The following is a 22663-nucleotide window of genomic DNA, read 5'->3' on the forward strand; positions in this document are numbered from 1 at the left end:
TAACAGACTTAATATAACAATGGTTAGACAGGCCATCAGTATGATTTGCTGGTGGTGTGTGGGTTTGAAAGTCTATACAGAAGTTTATAACTGCAGATTTTAGTAAAAGGCAAGAGGCAACAAGAATGAGTTGTAATTCAACTTTAATAGAAGGGAAAAATTCACATTGCAACTTGAAGTTTGGCCTGAAGGATCATGCTGTGCTATTGTTTTTACAAGGAACCGTAATGCAGAGAGACTTAACATTATTGTTTCCAAGCGTGCCAACTAAAACTGATTTACAACAGGGTAGAAAACAAAACAAAAATGGAAGACATATTACGATAAAGCACTGCCAAAATCTCGCCTCTACTTGTGCTCGAAACAAACAAGTTCAGAAAAGAAGGAAACATCACATGTTAACAACAAAGGGACCATAAGGAAATACGACTTTAATCCTCCCTCCCACCCCCAATAAAAATGTCTCCCTTCATACCTCCCACAGCCCTCTCAATCCCAATCCCTAGTCACCCTCCCCCACCCAATCAGTTCCTTCTCATTTAACCCACCACCCACCCACACACAGACACACACACACACACATCTCCATCCCTCTCCACTTCCTGTATTACTCCCTCTCCACATAGCTCTGTCCACATGCCTGTGGGAGATTATGTGGCGTAGCGCTTGGTCCACTGTTTGGCTATCCTGTCGTGCTCCGATCTGTTGGTCGTATACTGGGTAGCGATGCTTCCAACAAGTGGATCGGCTGGAGTGAAAAGAAAGTCAGAGGATTTACACATACACATACGCACGAGCACACACACACACACACACACACGCGCAGCATCACTGGTGCACGCCACTCATTTACCCAGAGGCAGGATTTGTGTGCACTTGGTGGTCAGTCATGGGTGAGCAATGTTGAACAACACAGTGATTCAACGCTTGTCATATTCATGTGAGTCAGATGCGAACTGATGGTGAATCAATCAAAGTAGCAATCAGAGGAAATTAAATGATGTTGCGAAAGGGAGCATTGAGAAATATTAGACAATTTTGTGTGCCTACCTACAAGGAAAGCTACCTTTCAAGAAGCCACCATGACCCCATCAACTTCTACACTTGAGGTATTAAAGTCCACAATTCTACTCCAATATACAGTACCAATAAAAAGTTTGGACACACGCACACACTTATTATTTATTATTTTGATTCCCTTTTCCCTACATTGTATGACATTAACTACAACATCCAATGTATGATAGAAGATAAAGGTATCTAGAAATATATTAATTCCAAAGTCTTCACCCGTTTACCTCTAGGACAACGTACACAATAGACATTAAAGGCAACTTAATTCTTTTCAATTAAAATCAGTGAAATATCAAGACTGTTGGAAATCCATTCCAGCTGACTATGTAAAGTTGTTTAAAAGACTGAGCAAAATGTCTGTACTTGTAAATGTATTTGCTTACAACAAAAAAACATCAATGTGGGCCATTTCATAATTTTAACCGCCTACACTGCAACATAAAGTCGTTGGTCTGTCCAAACATTTGACTGGTATTGTACCTGGTCAAATTCATTTTTAAGGAAACCTACATGGTCGTTTGGACCAAGCTATGAACAATTGTAGCTAATCAGCAAAATGCTTCAGACACGCATGACAGCTAGGGGTGCAATATTGCTGTTGAGCTGAAATATCAACAAACCTTTGTCAGACAAACCTCTGCAGGCTAAGCCTTTAAACTCAAAACTGACTAGGCCTATCTCTCCACTACTGAAAGGAGCCTTAATACATTGTTGCTTGTTGAATAGTGTTTCACAGGTCTTAACACAGTGATGAGTTCAATGGCAACACAAACATCCAACACCACACCCATCCACTAAATGCATTTTTATTCTGTCTACAGTGCAAACGGGATGGGTCCTCCAGTCTTTTGTATTGGTAGGATATTGAGTCTTGCTGGCTGGAGATGGTGCCTGAGAGTCCGATGAGCACAGAAAGCCCAGCACGTATCTCTGTGGAATTCCACTACTGTCTGGCTTAGATAAGGACATGGCAGTTCAACATGTATCAGAAGAAGGCAAAAGATAGTCTGAGGACATCACTGGACAGCAGCAGTGGTTGCACACACACACACACCCATAGCATTACTCGAGTTTAGAGAACAATAGATTGGATACTGGACGCACCTTACAGCCATGAAATGGTGCAGTAAAGAGGTGTCATTGTCCTGCAGCTAGAGGACAGACCTCGAGCTCTCCGCCACCATACGCCAAACATACTTCATAATAATGTAATATTGAGAAGATTTGAAAATGGGACGCAAAGGTACTGGCAACAATGCACCACAGGGGCCAAGAAAATAAAATATGACTTCCTTATGACATAGTATACACAGAGGTATTGCATGGTCTAAAAGGAACATTAAGATGATATATATATGGCAATTTTTTTTATATATGGCAAAGTGTGTTTGTGAGTGTGTTGTGTCGATGTTTCTGCATATGTCCATATGTGTACATTTATATATTTTTTTGTTGCTTACCGGGGTTGCAGTCTGTGAGTAGGGAGCAGATGGACAGCAGCACCTTGGAGATGGTGAGGGCGGGACTCCAGTTGTCCTTCAGGATGTCCAAGCAGATCACACCTTGGCTGTTGATGTTGCAGTGGTAGATTCTTGTGCGGAACGTCACCTGGAAAAATCACATTGAGAGAGAGAGAGAGAGAGAGAGAGAGAGAGAGAGAGAGAGAGAGAGAGAGAGAAAGGGAGGAAAGAGAGAGAGAGAGAGAGGGAGAGGGAGAGGTGTTCATACATAATAAAAGAGAAGGTATACAATAAACAATAAATAAGGAAGTGGGTAGAGGAAACATGCAGATACCCAAATGATAACAAAAAAAGACAAACGTGATCAACTACAAAAAAGTGAGAAACCACACACTAAACGTGTTTCTAGATGCAGTGGCCGTTTTTAGTTTTGATCAACTGAATGTAAATATCCTGACAGTTGACACATAATGCCACGGATTACAAAGAGTGACCCAACCACATTTACAAGCGATATGGATATATGAAAACCACAGCGGCTGGAGGATGAATAAGTTCACAGCGCAGAAGTGTGGCTCGCAGCATGCAGCACGCAGCACGCAGCAAAAACCTGCAGTGAAAACATCTGCTTGTGCATGTTTCTACACCTTATCTGTTCCGTTGGGAAGTAACTGAAAAGTGACAAAAGAGCGGCCCATTGTGTTTCAATATTTGACAAAAAAATATTAATGGTTAACAATTAAAGGAAGACCTTAAAATTGACCTTAACCTTAATGAACAATAGCTTAACCTAAAAATGTTTAATTAATTCCTTCATAATCAAGCCTTCATTTAATCCCATCAACGACAAAAAGAAAGTTGACATCTAAGGAAAACAGAATTTGATGGTGCATGATTATTCAATACTTTAAATTCCAGCTCATGTCTGTCAGTTTAGAGGTTAATTCAATGAGTGAATGTCAATGACTCAGTGAGATTTTGTAGAGCAATGGTTAACCACAAGAGTGAAATTACTGGTAAAGCATTGTCAACAGGAAATCACACAGAACTGCATCTATTAGTTTATATTCATCATTTTCATTTATATATAAATTCAGTATACTGACTTTCCACAGGAATGCAGATTTCTGTCTACAAAAACAGGCTTATACAAGCCAGCAGTCAGAAACCGAACACTTATCTTCCTCAGTGGCAATGTTCGAATGGGGGGAAAGAACTGTGAGCAATGTTGCCGAAAAGCTGTCAAATGTATCATCAGCCTAAGGGTTTTAGTGATGCACCCGAAGAAAGTGGGCTGTACTTTTTCCTTTATTCATGAGTCAGTAGGACACATCATTGTCTACAAACTTGGTAGATGTGTTATGCAACCGTTTGCAACCGGTTGTTTTTGAGTTTAATTACAGTTCTTGAGGAAGGTTCCTACCTTTGGTGGTTTGAAGGGGTAGTCTGGCGTGAAGGCAATGTCAAGGAAGAAGATTCCCCCCTCATACACAGACCCTGGGGGCCCCAAGATGGTCGACCTCCACTCATAGATGTTATCTCCTTTAGGACCCGCACTGAAAACACAAACACACATTAATGTCGAGAAGGCAGCACAATCACCTGACAACAGCATACAGATATACAGTAAGCTAGATGTCTCCTAAGCAACAATATTTAAGGCTACCACAGCCTTATAACCCATAGCGCCTCTCAATCTGCCCAGGGTCTGTCCCTGACCAGAGTCGGACACCAATTACATGTCAAGATTCATTCATTTAGCAGACGCTTTTCTCCACAGCAATGTGTTGTGCAGACATACTCTTTCATCTGTACTTGTGTGCCAGTGACTGTATACTAAGTAAAACTGCCATGCTGATCCTCATAGACAAGAACAGGTTTATACAAGTAAGCAGTAAAGGTTATCTTCTTTAGGGCCAGAACTGCAAATGTGGGGACATTTCCAGTAATTAGACAACACTGTAGCTGTTAAATGTCTACTGGGGTTGTTGTTGCCCAATTGGCTACACTTTAATAAAATGCAGACATTACAAGGATGATCTCAGTTATTATGGTTTTCTCTTAGCCATGACCTCTGAGGTCAACCTCCCTTAGGAGTCTGGAGGGATTCTCTTGTCTATGACCTCCGAGGTCAACTTCCCTTCTGGAATCTGGAGTGATAATAGTTTTTCTACATCATGACAACTGTTTTCTTTATTTCATGTAATCCTTCAAGAATAGCCTGTTTAGCCCTCTAAATAACGGTAAGACTTTGTCTACGACAGACTTGTTGCTTTCATGCTCACCTAAGATGCTTGTGTGTTTGTAACCTGTGTCCGGCGTCATGAATAAAGCTTTGTACTCTCCCATACGGTCGGCTTGCCTGTGCATTACTTTTTGTGGATTAATACTTTATTTTTACCACACAACTGTACTGTATACGGTCATCCAAACAGTACAATACACAGAACCGATAGCTTTGGAGATGTTAGAGTGGTGTTAGTTTAAGTGTAAGCGTCTGGTTGATCAGTTCTTGTGCCATGTAAGTAACAGGAACACCACGAAGGAGCCACTACAGTGACCATACAGATGCTGCCTCACAAGACCAGCACAACACACACAACAGTGCCAAACATCCAAGATCCAAGTCCAAACTACACAGAACTGATAGTTCCCTGGCCTTATTGGTTAAGTAGATTTCAGTTGGCATTTCCTGTCAATGAGCTGGAAAAGCTTACACATAAAAGCCCATTTGCTCAATCTGACTTCCACCATGACTAATTAAGAATATGTGATTCAATGGGTGAGAGATAGCAAAGCCCTAATTCAATTATAATGGCATTTAGGGACTTTTGGAGAAAATTGGATTGTGAAAAATGACACAAGAAAATGGAACTGGGAACATCTAAATATATATCCTGGGGAGTTGCGTACTTAATTCCAAAACATAACTATATTTGCAGGCATATTAGGCCTATAATGTTTTACAAAGAAAGCCGAAGAAATATCCACCTCAAATAAAATAATGTTTCCCCATAATTACAACTGTGTCGCCCTTCCAGTTCCATCTTGTTTAAATCCTGATGACATAATGATTTGCATCGTGAGAGTATTCCTGAACAAAACGGTATTCAAACGTCTCTTGTATCATTCTTTTCCTCCACGCCATTCAGTCACAATTGCATCACAGCAGCGAATACGTTTACACATACTATGGTGGATGTAGCCATAATAGGCATTTCCCTGGGAACTGAACTTATGACCCTGATTTGTTGTGTGAATGGACATTCCTGTTTACATTTCAATAGGGTCATCAGCACTGGGCATGACTTGAGAGAATTTCTAGTAGCCTGAGCACCACAATTGAGAGAACACACAATCATTTCGAGCCCTGATTTCCATTTCAAGGACTTGCAGCTGAAATAAAGCAAATCACCCAGTGCATGTGGGCTGTGGAGTGTTGTCACTTGTAGTGCCATGTACATTACAGGGAGCCACATTTGAGATGGGACATTTGTAGTGCCGTCTACATTACAGGGAGCCACATTTGAGATGGGACATTTTCTCTGAAGACACGTGCGCTCTCGTTTCCTCCTACAGGACAGGTCTCTCACAGTAACATCACCGAGTGACACACTGGCACTGCAAAGCAGTGTGCAATAAATCTGGATCATTTCCATACAACTGGCTTGGACTCTTAATGCAGCCACAGAGTCTAGGCACGAAATAAAAAAAAATAAAAAAAAACAAATTGCAGCCACAGCTAAATCCAGAAATAGGCGACTGTCAATGACCTCCATACACACTGTGTGACTTCAGGTCTTTGTGACATGTGCTGACATCACGTCTCCATCACTTATCTACAACGCATAACTTCTTGACTTCGGCATCCTGCCATGAGGCCTGATAGGGTACTAATACTATCAGCAGGCTGACACCTCAACAGAGGTGTCAAGGACTGGTTCAGAGATCTGCCGTGGCCTACGACTTGTTTGACTTTTTCTCTCATCAGTTTCCAGCTGACTCACATTACACATATAACCCTTCATTTGATCAAAGACAAGAGCTGCAGAGAGACTCAGAGAGAGAGGGGGGGTCAAGGGAAGGAGAGAGAGGAAGAGAGAGGAGGAGACAGCGAGAAACAGAGAGAGAGAGAGAGAGAGAGAGAAGAGAGAGAGAGAGGGGGAGAGAGAGTTGTTTATTTGCCTACAGAGATAAAAGGAGGCCATTTGCATTCAGAAAAAAACTGTCTGTGGTTTCAGCGCCGATTCCACTGCCAAGGCCATGGGCCAACTGCACTCTGCTACCAAACACTGACTCGTCTACAGGCCTGGTACTAACAAGCCTCAACACACACTGCACTTGGCACCAACACACTCACCGCCTTGTGTATTCTTAGAGAGAGGTGGGAGAGATGGAAGTGATTGAATGGCGTGTCAAACGAGAGAGGAGTATTTTCTGAACCATCATCCAATGTGGTATAGTGTGGTACAGCCAAGTTGCTCAATCTGCACTTAAAATAGAGCAGGACGTGAGGACACAACCACTGTGTCCGACTCCGTCCACACAACATGTCTCAACTGCCCTCTGAAAACTCACAAATAGACGTTCCTAAACATATCACCACCTCCATATGTACTCTAGGGGATACATTTAGATAAAAAAAAAAAGTCCAAAATAAAAATAGTAGGCCCTGCTCTGTGGCTGAAGGACCCACCACAGGGAGCTTCCAGTCAGTTAGGCTGGCACACGGGCACGCAGAGCAGGCAGGCAGTGGATGGCCGTCTGCTCAGCAGGCCTCATCGTATCGCTGTCCTCCTCACTGGGCCCGGGGAGGAGCCTCCAAACAGAACCGTCTCAGATGCACTCCAGACGCACAGAGGACCTCCACTGTTTGCCCCCCACACACACACAACCCCACTGCTGCTTATGCCTCCGTCACCACCACCACCACCACCAGCCGGCCGCACAAAGACCACACAGTCCCCAGCGACACAAGCCACCAGTCCAGGGCATCACTGTTGTCATTCATTTAAATAACACAGATAGCTTTCCTTTTTATTCTCTCACTCTCTCTTTTTCTTTTGCGTCCAGGCGAGCGCTTGGACACTGAAAGAGAACAAGTGGTCGTTTCACTGGGGGGTTCCACCAGAAAGTGATTAAACACGCCTCCACCACCACGACGCCTGGGAGGGCCACCAGCTGCAGTCAGTAGTTACTGTACGAACATTAAGGGCAGTTTTGAAAAAGTGCCTTGAGGCTAGTATGAGAACATGTTAAACTGGGCAAATCTAAGGGCCAGGAAAACCTCATCCCAAAAGCCAACTCAATGCACGTGTTTGCACAAGTGCTTCTAATCAGTTCCCCATCTGAGGCAAAGCTGTCGGGGCCATTTTGTTTTTTTTTTTTTTTTTTTTGAAGTGTGGCCGCATGTAAGCGCCAAAACTCGTTAAATCACCTCATTTCTTATCCACTAATAGCTTCTCATGCTCCAACTCCAACAACAACTACACACAAACGAAGGGGGTGAAGGGGTTTCGCTGCAAGCGAACAAGGTGGTGAGGTTACAACGTCTCAGCCAACGTCTACGCCACACACGAGGAATGCACAAGCTGAGACCCTGTTAAATATTTAATTCTCGAGATGACAATTTGAAGGAAGGAAATAAATCATATAACTCTCCCCCTGCAGTGTAACCCCTTACCTGAAGAGGGAGTGTTACAAAGGCACGTGTGTTCAGGGTTTTAAAGTGGATCTGCCAGTCCACTTGAATGGTGTTCAAGCAAGCTCAGACAATGCCAAATCAGCCATTCAAGAGCTTGGGGGGCGAGACCTGCTGGATGAACAGGACAATCAAGAGCTGCTTCTCCTCCGTCGACTCTTTGTGACTCGGACAAAAGGAGAATCGAGAGGCGCGGGAGATAACCACAGATATGAATCTGTCCGTTTTCTTTCTTTTTTTTTTTAACAGAAGCTCTCTGGTAAGTAAGCAGAGGAAACGCTTCACACAGCTCTTGCACAATACTTTAGCTCGCCAATGAGACAGCGAAGAAGGGCGCCTGGATTGCAAAGTGTGTGTGTGTGTGTACAAAACAAAAAAAGAAGAGAAAAGAAAAAGATATGACATGCATCCATAAACATTAGCACACTGCTGTGTGTAGCTTGGGAAAGGTCAGTGCAATGGAGTCTTCCCCCCCACGCCCCCCCCCCCCTGGCATTTGCAGCCAGATTGCTGGGGCTTCTGTGGGTGTTTCCTTAGCAGGCGGCTGAAAATTGTCTCACTTATCCGGTTAACAGGGAATACGGAGGAGCTGGAGCCAGCGCTGAAAGACAGAAGAGGAGGAGGAGGAGGTGGAGAAGGGCTTGACAGAGGAGGAGGAGGAGGGGGAGAAGGGCTTCGGTCATGTTCTGCGGCTCTGTGTATTCAAACGCAGGGGTCAGTTGGAGCACAATGCCGCACGTGTGCTTTTAATTTGAAGCTGCGATAAATTACCAGGGCCCCCCCGTCTCACAGAATGTGTGGAATTCAGAGATGTGATGGACGTACACCCAGGGGCAAAGCGAGATAGAGAGAGAGAGAGAGAGAGAGAGAGAGAGAGAGAGAGAGAAGGAAAAAGAGAGAGAGAGAGAGAGAGAAAGAGAGAGAGAACACGATAGGGAGGAATTTAAAAAGGAAACAAACACAAACACAGCGGGTGAGATGACAAGAGACCTTTTAGAAAAATAGGAAATGCAAGAAGAGGAACCTAGGGAGAGGGAAGATAGCACGAGGGGAATGAATAACTACTGCCTGAGAGAGGGTGAGGGAGTGTGTGTGAGAGACACGAAAGGGGGTGAATGAGGGAGTGAGTATGAGCAAGAAAGGGAGAGAAAAAGTGTTGGAGGGAGAGAGAGAAGAAGTGAATGTGTGAATGCGATTGAGGTTGAGTAAGTATGAGTGAGCATGAGAGTAAAAAGGAGAGAGACCAGAGTGTAGCACTGTAGCTGCCTGGCTGCTCTAGCTGTTGGCTGCTGCATCACAAGTTAGGTAGCACCGATTTTTTCCATTTTTCTTCGTACCAACAGTACTCGGTGACCTCTAGAAACAGATCTGTGTGAAAAATTGCTGGAGTTCTCCTTTAAATAAAAGACAGACAGTGGATGAACGAGGCATTGAGTGGACGAATCGGTCTAGGGCCAGGAAACAAGCACCAGGGGACACCAGCTTGTGAGAGTTCCATGAAGAGGTTAGGATTTTCCAATGAGACGCCGAGGCCTCCACAGTCTTCCTGTGAAGTTAAATTAAGCCGGTTGGCTTAAAACGGGCACTGACAACTATAAATGGCCAAAATGTGGAGCCGATCGCCATGCCAGTCCCAGGGAGACAAACACAAAGTGAAAAAATGTAGCAAGAAGGTGCCACAAATACTCCTGCTGCCATCTGCCATCTCATCCTCCGAGGCTAAAAACAGACGCGGGCAGAGGCAGTCTGCAGCATATTCAGCACATGTTGAATAGATTCCATTCATTCAGTGCATAGAGCTTTCTTTGGAACTAATAGGGGACATTTCAGAGTTCAGGATGGGAGAAATATCTACAGCTCAGTACAGTGGGTAAAGTGAGTGGGATTTAGCAGACGCTTTTATCCAAAGTAACAGTTACTCACGATGTTGCATTCTGGACTGCAATGCAACCAACACACCACGACCTACTGGTTAGAGAATCAGACTGGAAGATGGTGGTTTGAATCCGAACTGGTAGGAAAAATGTGGGCGAAGGGTGAACAGCCCTCTCTTGGCTTCTCCACGACTGAGGTACCCTTCAGCAATGGCTGACCATTTGCCCAAGTGTTTGTGTGTGCTCAGTACTCACTGTGTGTTCACTGTTCCTAGTATGTCTTTGTGTGTTCATTAACCACAGATGGGTCCAATGCAGAGGTAAAATTTCCCTTGGGATGAAAAATAGATACAAACTCACTAACTATTTATCTGTCTGCCAGTAGAAAGTGACGCAGACATTCTCTCGAGAACTGAAAGAGACATATCCCCAAGGTTTCCCCCCTAAAGCCACTTTACAGGATAACACAATAACAGACATCTTATTCGGCTTTTAAAACACCCTGGGCGGTATTTTTCACAGAACGCAAAAGCCCACAGGCCTGTCACCGCCGTGCAGGGCGTTCAGTATTGTCGTGACACATGTTTCTGGGGCAACCCCCAAAAGATATCGCCCCACAGGGGGGCCCCTCCGATCTAGTACCGGGGAACAGCGTCTCGCGATGGTCTCTGTTAAACCCTATTAATCCCGCAGGCTTAGCCACAATCCAACTCTGATTCCCTCTGCCGCAGCCAGTGTGCCGGGATAGCCAGAGTGCTGGGGCTGCACTCGACATAGGGCTTTACCACAGATTGATTTTTTGATATTCACAATCTCCACACTTTAATTTAAGGAGATGGAATTGGACTCATTAACTGGATTTGATTAAGAAAAAACCCAGGAATGCCTCAGCAAAGGAGGGCAAAGACAGGGGACACAATCAAGTGTCTCCGGCAGTCCTTCTCCCGTGACTGAGGTTCTAATTGCTGATAAAAAAAAAAAACGCTGGTTTTTAACACGCGGACTGAGGCCAACATTTGGGCTCTTGAAGGCTGCCAGCTCGAATGTTGCGGCATCTGCCACGTTTTCTGGTGCCCTGGCGCCGTCGCATTCACTAAAGTGAGTGTGGTAAGCTAAGCGGGTGAAGGCAACTGTATGGCAGCCTCAGTCATGCCAACATGCAAGCCTCGCTTGACTGCCAAATGGGTTGGTGCCAAAACATGGATTTGGTGACCTCATTAGCTTCATTAATCACCTGATATCTAATTAATTCTAAATGAAACAGCAACGTCTTCTGTTTGTCAGGCACTTTACCCCCCCTTTCTCTCTCTCTCAAGGGCCCTTCACACCAAGAATGATAACTATGATGATAACGGCAAAAAATTATCGTTCTAGCTAATATGAATGATGATGTCCACACATAAACTATAACAATAACGACATGAAGAATAAATTGTTGGGGATCGATAAAAAGCTAACAGCCAATCAGAATCCAACCAATTTTAGCCATCATATTCACCAACACAAGGGTAAGAGACTTTCCTCATCGTTGGTCAGCGTGGACACTTTTATCGTTATCGTTACAGTTATCTTTATAGTTATCATTCCTGGTGTGAACAGCCCTATAATCCTTCCTCCCTCTCCAACTCTGTCTCTCCATTTTTACTCTCCTTGCCAAACCTCCTTCCCTCCTTCCTTTCTTCCCTCCTCCTCGTCCCTCTCTCTCTCATTCCGTTTCTCTATGCATCTTCCCACACACACATGCTTTCACTGTGCGGCCACTGCACAGACAGATAGAGAGTGTGACAGTGCTAATCTGACAGCAGAGCTGCCGACCACTGAAACCTCAAACCCGAGGTGACAGGCGCCACTCTGAGATAAGATGAGCGGCTGAAGCACAGGCAGAACCCCTCTTAACATGCCGGTCACTCAGTAAACACCACCGTGACCTCTGACCAGACCAACACTGACCTACACAGGTCAGCAACACAAATACACAGGCTCATACACACACACACACACACACACACACTCAGTTGTAATACACAGTGGTTATTACTGATACGCTGGCAGAGAGCTAGCCCATCCCTTCATTTCAGTCCTTTAATCCTGTCACCTCATTCCCCACACTTTAATAGGCACTGATGTTTGCCAACTAGCCCAACCAGAAAAGCCTGGTGTTTAATTCCACTGCAGGAATTAAGAGTAAGAACACACCCATGGACATACCTGCAATTGGGCGGTGGATCCAATGTGATGTCTGCTAACTCTTTTTGGATTCTGAAAGCCAAAGAGAATGACATTCATTTAGTTTGATAATAACATTTTGAAAAATCAACACCCAGCCATCTTAACACTGTTCCGTTCCACTTCAGAATCTACAGAGGAATTTCTCTCTAGCAGGACCACCCAGAAAGTGTGTCAGCAGCAGAACACTCCTACAACGAGTGATTTTCCCCAGCTTGTTCTCATGGTGGATCCGTTGAAGGATCTTGCCTGGGGTCATTTCTGTCTTTTTACAGCATTGTAAAGAGTCATCCGCTTCAACAGAACACTTGACAACAAAGGGTTCTCTTTTGGTCTGTGTTGAATACATAAACTCAAAGTAGCCTATGAATATTAAGCAAGAGTTCCATACTCATTCACATTTTGCGGTTTGTGATTAGTGATCTTTTTCATTTGTTCAAAGGATAAGAGACCTCAAAGTAAATATTGACATTCCCATTGTAACAGTCCTGGATAGAAGACAGACTATGATTCGGAGCTACTTAAATCAACAGGCCTATGAAAACATTAAAAGGACAGCTGGTTGCAACTAACCCCAATGCAGGGATTGAGCCATCATGTCTGATCGCTGCCCAGTGATTGGGGGCATTTTAATACTTTCCCGAGGAACGGAAGGAATGGTCATAAAGATCATCTTTGTTCTTAATTCCATTCTTACCAAAGAGCGTGTGCGGATAGGGTACTTGAAGCCGGTGTATTTTCCAAGTCGGTCCCCGTAACCTGAACCTACTGGTCAGAAATGAAGTGGTCAACACTTACCTTTTGGCGCTGGTGGAGAGGAGTTTGGAGGTCTTGCTCATGCTTGCTTTGCTCTCTCGCTTCTTGCTAGGCGTGTCTTTCTCTGGCTGCTGATGAGTAGAGGACGAAGAGGAGGATGATGAAGAACTGATGCTGGCACGAGAGTCCTCATCCGACATGCTACCGACCTCCACCGAAAGAAAGGAGTCAGAACAATACTCAGACTACAGTTGCCAAACGCAATCGTTGCCAATTGTGTAAACCCTGGCGCTTCTGAATGAACAATGAAGCCACTCGGTAAACAACCTCCGGCATCGGTATGACCTTTAACTCATGCTCTATTAGATTCCAAAAAGCCAACACGAAGTGCTTGGAGGTTTACACAAATACGAGATATGTATCGAATACAAAAACACACACGAACTTATTCAGTTTATTCCAGAACTGTTCGCTTTCATAACACCGCGAGGATTACTGACCCCACTGGCTAATATTTGCGCAGGAACGTTATATTTAGCCTTGGCTGAAATACTCGTCATATTTATAAACAAAAATATTTTAAATGGCCCATAGGTTAGATGACAACGCAAAAGTACAGATGAAATTGACTCGGTTAACAAGCTGTGCGAGAACAGGCAGAAGCGAAAATCGATTGGGCGATGTCGCATATTCGTTTGGGAAGCGCTTCACTTTACTCCGAATCCTGTCGCCTTGAGTTTACCAAACTTTCCCCTTGAATCGCCTAAGACCCTATACCGGATTTATATTGTAAGTCTGGCCATTTATAAACAAGTTAGAACGCCAATGTAAATAAAAAATATTCCAACTGTAATTCTTTACGACGTCTTATCCCTCGACATGCCACTGATCAGACCAGCAGCCAGCCAGTCCTGGGACAGACCATTTTCAGATATTCCCTCCGACGGCTAGAATCTCCTATTCACGCACCTACCGTCAACACGAAAACTCAGACAGTGCGACGATCATTCAGATACCATTTCGACGTGAAATTTGTACAGCTTTCACACGTTAGCTACCTTTCTTTGTGTCTGTGTGTGCCTCTTCCGTCGCCTGGACGCGTGTCTTTCGCCTCTCTCGGAGCGGAAGTGCTGGTGCAACAGCAACCGAAGCTATCCAGGGCAATGGAGTCGTGTTTGGTCGGGCACACTTGGCGATGTCAGATTGGAAGTAGCCTACCGTGTTAAACCGTTCCAAATCCCTCTTTCAACTGTGGTCCATGAGACGTTGCCTATTAGTTTACTTCAAAACGATAGACCAAATGCAGCACGTCGCTATCGAAATTACTGTGAAAAGTTCACATCATTTGATGTTGCGCCCTCCCCGCATCTTTATCACAGGATGATCTCTTGACCTTAGCCCAATGGCCGATTTCACCCACATGAATTATACCTAGTCTACTTCAAATAGTGGAACCAACAGATGAGGACTCGAGGCTGTTACTGATAAACTTGGACTTGAGTTGGCAAAGCAGACACCTTGTCAAAATCTCAGTGCTGCTGTTTCGATGAAACGGAATAAGCGTGGTCAACTTTGCAAATTGCTGGTCCTTGAGATGTGCTCTGCTATGGCTTCTCCCAGGCCAATTTAGTTTTTTTAACCAAAGGGTTTGGTCATTTCTGGCGTGTGTTAACAGGTGCATGGTGCCTATATCAGGATTCCAACCATTAGTCAGGGGGCCTATGTGGTTTCTGTGGGATTGAAATGTTAATTTTTGGAGAGTGGTTGGTCTTTAGAGGTCATTGAACATGGAGAAAAATTATGTCTCCATTTTTTTTAACCTGTTTTAACCCTATTTTTGTGAAATTGTATATTTCACTATAATTAACACCATAAATTTCGCCTAAATCACTGGCTATGTTGAATAAAGTTCACAAAACAGTTATTTTCTTATTTTCAACAGTATGATTGTATGTCAGTATTATAATTGTATGTCAAACAATTAGAAAAAAGATCAATAACCAATCAGTTTCACCAAATACACATACTCCATTGCTGAAAGATAGCAAAATCACAGATGAGACCTCAAACTACATTTAATTCATTTACATATGTAAACTGCGTTGTGTTGAACCTGAGCATTCAGCCCTGCACACGCCCGGACTTGAACCTGCGAACAGCAGCACCTCGGATCGGGAGGCGAGCGCGCTAACAATTTAGCCAATAGCCCAGGCTACTGGCTTGCATGCCAGCAGCACTCTTGGGGCGTCGGGGAGTGAGGTTTACCAACGTTCCACAAGCAAAGCTAAGCTAGCTGGCAAGACTGGTCTCCCCTTCCTGGATAATGTTTTGCTCTAGATTATAAATAATTCTATCAGGGCATCTACCGCAGTCGTTTAAGACATCTGTTATTAAACCCTCCCTCAAAAATCTAGCCTTGTATCTATACTGGTCCTCCTGGACCTCTGCCTTTGACACCATAGACCATGACATACTACTTAGGCTTGAAAATTTGATAGGCATTAAAGACTCATTACTCGCTTGGTTTAGATTATACCTTCCTAACCGTCAACAATTTGTACAGGTCCATAATAAACCATCTACCCAGATTATGGTAAAAGTGCCTCAAGGCTCAGTACTGGGGCCCCCTGTTGTTTAGCAGATGATATAACTATATCTCTCCATAAAACCTGTTGAATTAACCCCGTTAGCCAAACTTGACACATGTATAAGAGATATAAAGACATGGATGACAAATAATTTCCCCCTTTTGAACTCAGATAAAACAGAGGTCATGATTTTAGGTTCTAAAAAGATGAGGGATATCCTATCCACATCACAGGCTACATATAGTGATCTTCCACTGACCTCATCCACAAGTGTTAAAAACCTAGGATTTATAATTGACCAGGACCTAGCACTAAGTAATCACATAAAACAGATCAGCAAAACTTAATTTTACCATTTATATATACTCTTTTGATCCCGTGAGGGAAATTTGGTCTCTGCATTTATCCCAATTTATGAATTAGTGAAACACACACAGCACACAGTGTACACACAGTGAGGTTAGGCACACACTAATCCCGGCGCAGTGAGCTGCCTGCATCAACAGCGGCGCTCGGGGAGCAGTGAGGGGTTAGGTGCCTTGCTCAAAGGCACTTCAGCCGTGCCTACTAGTCGGGGTTCGAACCGGCAACCCTCCGGTTACAGGTCCGAAGTGCTAACCAGTAGGCCATGGCTGCCCCAAATTTAAGGAACATTTCAAAGATAACAAAGTCCTTATCCTTACCAGATGCCAAGAAATTAATGTTTTGCCATCTCAAGGATAGACTATTGCAATGCTATTATGCTGGCTGTAATAATACCTGTCTAAAGAGCTTACAGCTTATTCAAAATGCAGCTGCTCACACACACAAAAATTATGAACATATTTCCCCCATCCTAGCATATCTTTACACTGGCTACCTGTTAAAAATCATTGACTTCAAAATATTACTTATAGTTCTTGGTTGGTGGCCTGCATTGAAAGAGGACACCTCATGAAGACACTCTTTTGTCTGCTTCTAACAGAAGAAGCACTTATCTATGCTGGCAGCAGCTGCTGCTGAACAAGTGTACAAAGTCCCTCTAGATGGACTTGATGCAGTTGCAGGTGTTGCTGCAGGTTCAGAAGATGGTCTACCACATCTTTTCTGAAGACACTGAGTCCTGCCTGTTTCACATGATTTCTAGTAGCGAATCTTAGCATGCTGCAGATGATCACTGTTACAGGTGGATTTGTAGCAGTTCCTGTGCCAAACTGCTTTGTTCTGTTGTAAAATAACTGCACTGTAACAATGTAATTGTTGGCTGATCTGTGATCCCCATCTCCATACTCTCTCATGGACAAAAACAATATGTCTCTAGTGATGGGTCATTCACCAGTCCACACATATCTGCCACTGGATACATAGCCCAAAATCTGTTTCTTTTAGAATATGTGTGCCATCACCTGACTAACAGAAAGACACACCTCAGAATATAACCTAACTAGACTGTGCCAACATGAACTATGAAAATGTGCTTGCTCAAATGTAGAAGGCTAGGTGGTCACTAATATCACCAACCATGAAGAACAGAGCACTATGTGCTTATTCGATATTCTAAATTCTATCACTGCCAGCTATCATCAGCCAACTGTCACTGGTAGTCAGGGATGGATTACTGCCCAGGGGCCCAAGGAGTCAGGGAGCCCAAGCCATTGCATGGAATCATTGCCTCAATATCAACACATCATATCAACACATAGGCTATGAATCTGATTGAACTAAAGTATTGGCCATCCCCAAAATGCACCAGAATACAGGAAATCACATCAAATAAATGTTAAAAATGTCCCCCACAACAATTACTGGGGGGCCCTTAATACATCTGGGCCCATGGGCCTGAAAGTTCATAATCCGTCCATGCTGGTATCTCTCTTTCTCTTTCTTACACACACACACACACACACACCTGTCTGTTTGTCTAGCTGATCCTTTACCCTTTCTTTTCTTCACACTTACATAGGCGACGGAAGACCTTACAGACTTCAGCTGGTACTATGTAAAAGTTTATTAAATTTGATTTAACAGAGATCTCTGCACTTTGTGCTCTGAATGGGTGTAGACAAGAACTGACAGAGCAGACTAGGCCTACACTCAAGCACACTAATAGGCATGAATGGATAGTATTGATATTGAAGTATTATTTTTATATATGGACAATTTCGAGAATTTTAGGCCAATTTCTTGTTAAAGAGATCAATCATCAGCCTAAAAATGTTTTATAATGTTGTATTGTTTATGTGGCCCACTTTTGCACACTACCTTGTAGAATATCTTTGATTTTTGGCACCAAACCCTATGCTATAATACCAGCAATGTGAGGTTTATGGACAAAACACCAAATTTGACCTTTTTACTGAATTTGACCTTTGATTTGGGTCCTTTAAAACCTGGAGAATGGAGACATTTTTTTTTACTCTTAAGAACCCCTAGAACAAAGATATAATACTCTCCAAAAATTAAAATGCGAATCCCACAAGCCCCCAAATTAGACACATAGGCCCCCCTACTACATATGCTACATTCAATGGAGTATGCACAGTGCACACTGACACGACATTAGGGCATATCGTCTTAAACCATTTTTTATCTAGATGTTGACCAGATAGTAGGCTATATATTTCTGTAGTAGGCGTAATAGATAAGCCAGGGATATGGGCCAGATGAACTGCTTCGAACTGCATGATCATGAACGGCCCCTAAATGGACCTGGGATGGATGATTAACGCGTCCGAAATGAATCCGCGGCGGATGCGCTGTTTAATGGGTCCGAAATTATTCCACAGCAGTGATACGCAACCGCCAGACGTCTCGGTGTGCAAGTGGACTCTGTTTTTGACCCGTTTCACGGGTCCGTTCTGTAGGTCGCGGTACCTCTGCGGCAGATTGGCTGCGGAGTCAGTTTGCTATCTGGGAAGGTTGTGGTTCTCTCAGTTTCTAAAACAAACTGAAGACAACATTTTCAGCAGGTCAAACCTTACTTAAATAAATCAGGATCCCTAAATAGTCCTATGCAAATCTGCATGGATCATCACTATGTGCATGAGTTCAAGACCATGCAAAAGTCACAAAAGCACATGTTTAGTGCTTATTGTGCATTATGCCAGCTATTGTGTTTAGTTCCATTGTCTTTGCACAGGGCTTTTCTCTGTAGTCTGAACATCCTCCAATGGTACAGCAAGGCTGTGTGCAGTGCTCAACCCCCACATCAGTGCTGCTGAATGAGAGCAGTGCGACAGACCACTTTACAGAGGGGAGGTGGGCGTGTTGGGGTACGTGTGTGTTGCATGTGAGTCTATGCGTATGTAAGTGTACAAATGTGTGTGCGGATATATGTGTTTTGGGGTCATATGTGTGGGTATGCGTCTGTTCATATGTTTGTGTGTGTGTTGTATGTGAGTCTTTGTGTATGCACATGTGTATAAGTGTGTTTTGGGTCATATGTGTGGGTATGCGTCTGTTCATGATACGTGTGTCTGTGTTACGTGTGTCTGTGTGTGTGTCCGCCACTCTTCCTTTGAAGCACACAGCTTGGGGTGCCCTCCCCTATAGGCCAAACCCCAACCACAGCACACCTACTCTTGTTACCCCATTGCCCATCATGACTGGGGGGTGGGGTGGGTGGCAGTCCCTGCTGGTGACTTCAGCTTCCTCCTATGAAACGGCCCCGGCCCCCCCGCCACGCACACGCATCTGACTCGCTGCACAACAGGATGGGGAATCCCATGGCTGCTGCCTGCTCAAAGGTGAGCTAACCTCCACTTCCTGTCTGACTGTTCCGCTGCGGCTGTTGATCTTCGTTCCCCTCCTCTCTTCTCTCTTTCTCTCCACGCAGCAGTTGTCGCTTCCCTCTCTCTCTGTCTGTGTGTGTGTGTGTGTGTGTGTGAGAGAGAGAGGCTCTGTGTGTGTGTGAGTGTATTTGTAAGAGAGAGGAGAGATAGGAAGGGAGTGTGTGTGTGTCCGCGCGTGTGTGCAGCATAACCAATGAAGAACCGACAGATCAGCAGGAGACCTCAAATGAGGCGTTGAACACTGACAGACGTGATGAAATGTGTGTGTAATGCGATGCAACGCAACCCGGCTCAGCTCAACGTGCGCGGGCGCTCCGAGGCTGTACACACCCGCCTTCGGTTTACTCTCCTCTTGATGTGGGTCTGCAGAAGTGCGTTTAATCTTCTTTATAAGGATCATTTGAAGACAAATCAATTCCCCAATGCCAACGCGTTGTGAACTCACCTCTGTGCAATAGTGCAGTCTTATGTCTAAGTATGTGGGTGAACTAGGCCAGTAACCTGGAGCAAATGTTGTTTGTTTAAAGGCTCCCCCAAAGGAATTCCCACCAGATCCACACACTGTACAGAAACTATCCTCCTCATACCAGACAGCAAATATAATTCTTATTGAATACATGTAGATGCAAAGGGGCAGTCCTAGATTTTCAGTAAATTGAGTAAAATTCTCATGTTCATCTGGCTGTCTCTCTAGTAGTGTGTGTGTCAACATGGAGACTGCACCTTCATATACTTATATAGTCATATATAGTCATAACTCTGGCCTTGTACTGTTCTTTGTTCTTTTGGTCCTAATTATGTTGACTCCACAGACTGTATAAGGAGGACGGTGGATGAATTGAACTGGCATCAAAAATCAGCCACAAGTCCACAGAGCCAAGCTGATGGACTGACTAACGGACAGGATTGGTACGATGTCTCATCTATATCCAGGATTGCGGAGCTGGAGCAGAGTATTAGTTCACTCAGAATTGGTCCAGGAATGTTGAAAAGCAGAATGGCAGACACAGCCAGAAAACACAGGGTTCCAGCTATAGGTTTGATTTAACAGCAGGAGTAAACGTATGTGCTCTTGTTTTTTCTCTGTTTTTTTCTCCAAGGCCTGTCATCCTAATTTCTTTCTTACAAACAATCACTTAGGTAGCAAGACTGACTCAGATGATTCATTATAATTTCATACACAGACTCTACTGCACTCCCCGTAAATTATTTTTAATGAAATTAAACCTCAATCTCCCAACTGCCAGCTATGTTCTTCAGGTACAACAGGAACTTTTGTTCATATGGTCTGGGACTGCCCTGGTGTGAGAGATTTTTTGAGTATGGTCTCCAATAAGATGTCCATAGTACTTGAGCATACCATCCCTTGTTCCCCAACTATCTTATTGCTTAGTGATTTTACTGGTCTAGACCTGTCTTTGATGCACCAACGCTGGTTCCTGGTAGGCCTAACTGCTGCCAAAAAGCTTATAGCTCAGAGATGGAAAGCACCTCATGATCTGTCTTATCAACACTGGGTAAATACAGTTTTAGATCTGGCTAGGCTGGAGAAATCAGTGGCCATTATGCATGGTGCTCAGGTTAAAAACATTCATTTATGGTCATCCTTTATTGACATTATGTTGGGATAGTAGTCATGGTCTTATGTCCCCTTTCTGCTTACTCTTCCTTTTTCATCTTTTATCTTAATTTGACATACTAATTTTGTCAACTTTGTTGAGCTGTATCAGATAACCGAATCTCTTTCTTTTTGGGCGGGGGCGGGAGGAGCAAGACCTGGGGATGGGGGGAGTGAATGTGGTTGAATGCTGTATGTTGTTTTATTTGATGTGTGTTGTCTTAGATGTATTTCAGTTTGTTTATGTGTTTGTTGTATGAAGCAAAATACAATAAAAAATTGATCACAAAAAAAGGTAGCAAGACTGCGTGGAAAACAGATTCTTTTGAAATGAAGCAGAAAAATTAGATGCATTTCATAACAAGGCTTAAAAATTAATATATAACCATTAATCCTCCCTCTTAAGTTATTAAGATGGCTTCACATCATTGACTTGAACGTAGTAGGGATTTTATTGCTTAGTTAATTAGAATGGGTGGTTGTACATGGTGGTAATCTACAGTCTTTTTTAATCATTTTGTTAAATTAATGCATTTTCACTGCCATTTGTTTTGCGCCTGACATCTGGTGCTTCCAGAGCATCTTCTCATAGTCCTCATTATCTTTGATTACCAATTCGGCGCACACAGTCCCTAATTAGCGTTTATTTTGTCCAGTTTATTTTGTCCAAGAGAAACTTGAGATGAAGTGTGTTGTTCCTGTCTGGCCACTAGCTGCTCACTGACAGAGTCTCAGAGGCAGCTACAATGGAGGCATTGTTTTGGAAGCTGCCCTCCTCACTCACACACAAAACCAAGCAAGCCACCAATGCACACACACACACACAAATGTACACACACACACACACACACAAGGCACCTTTCACCACACCATTAGTTTGGTTACTCATGTGTTTAGAACATTCACATCCTCTGGGGAAGTCGAAGTCGTGATCGTGCTCTCGTCGACTGGGACTGACAAGATCCGTGTGATCAAAAGGAAAAAACTCCAAGAGAACCGGAGAGTAAAAGGGAAACAGACTTCCCCTAGAGATTACAACACACACACACACACACACACACACACACACACACACACACACACACACACACACACACACACACACACACACACACATAACATAACCAGCATGCCGCAGGGCCACTTCAGCCAGAGTGCTTCCTTTTATTAATTTACTTATTAGAGTATTGGTTGAGTTTTTTCTCACAATGCAAGTGTAAAATAAAACGAACTCTTTACACCGCGCGGTCAGTGTGGGAAAGCAGCAAGACCACCAACACATACCGTACTGTGACCGTAAAGCGGCGTCCTCGCAAGGACTTCTGACAGGCCAACACCTCAGTAATCCACGTAAACATCTTCTCAGAAAGGGGGTGTTACAGAAAGGGTTAGAAAGGGTTACACAGGAAAAAAATAAACAAACAAATAAAACATACAAACAAATGAAACACACATCCTACAAAAAAAGTGTCCGTTCCTTAGGGAAGTGGACCACTGTCGGCCGTTGTGTGATTTGCTGGTCTTCATTGTGACTCTTCATCTCAGCGCAGGTGGGGGGAGGGGGGTTTAGATTCGAGTCGCTGGTTATTATGGGGG

The 22663-nt window shown here is 43.8% G+C and overlaps 1 protein-coding gene across 2 annotated transcripts; it reads right to left on the reverse strand.

Moving 5' to 3' along the window:
- Positions 1–126: 126 nt before the first annotated feature.
- On the reverse strand, positions 127–14463 carry ube2e1 (ubiquitin-conjugating enzyme E2E 1). 2 transcript variants are annotated; one of them, XM_048230441.1, is made up of 6 exons: positions 14150–14463; positions 13134–13300; positions 12318–12368; positions 3958–4090; positions 2535–2682; positions 127–748 (listed from the first exon to the last, which is right to left on the reverse strand). In XM_048230441.1, the coding sequence occupies exons 2-6, from the start codon at positions 13289–13291 to the stop codon at positions 651–653; spliced, it is 588 nt and encodes a 195-aa protein (XP_048086398.1). In that variant the 5' UTR covers positions 13292–13300; positions 14150–14463; the 3' UTR covers positions 127–650. The 2 variants fall into 2 exon arrangements, with proteins under 2 accessions (XP_048086398.1, XP_048086399.1); XM_048230442.1 differs by lacking the exon at positions 14150–14463 and adding an exon at positions 14065–14089.
- Between the last annotated feature and the right edge of the window lie 8200 nt (positions 14464–22663).

The sequence above is a fragment of the Alosa alosa genome, chromosome 20 (assembly GCF_017589495.1).
Source record: "Alosa alosa isolate M-15738 ecotype Scorff River chromosome 20, AALO_Geno_1.1, whole genome shotgun sequence".
In the NCBI taxonomy this organism is placed as follows: domain Eukaryota; kingdom Metazoa; phylum Chordata; class Actinopteri; order Clupeiformes; family Clupeidae; genus Alosa; species Alosa alosa.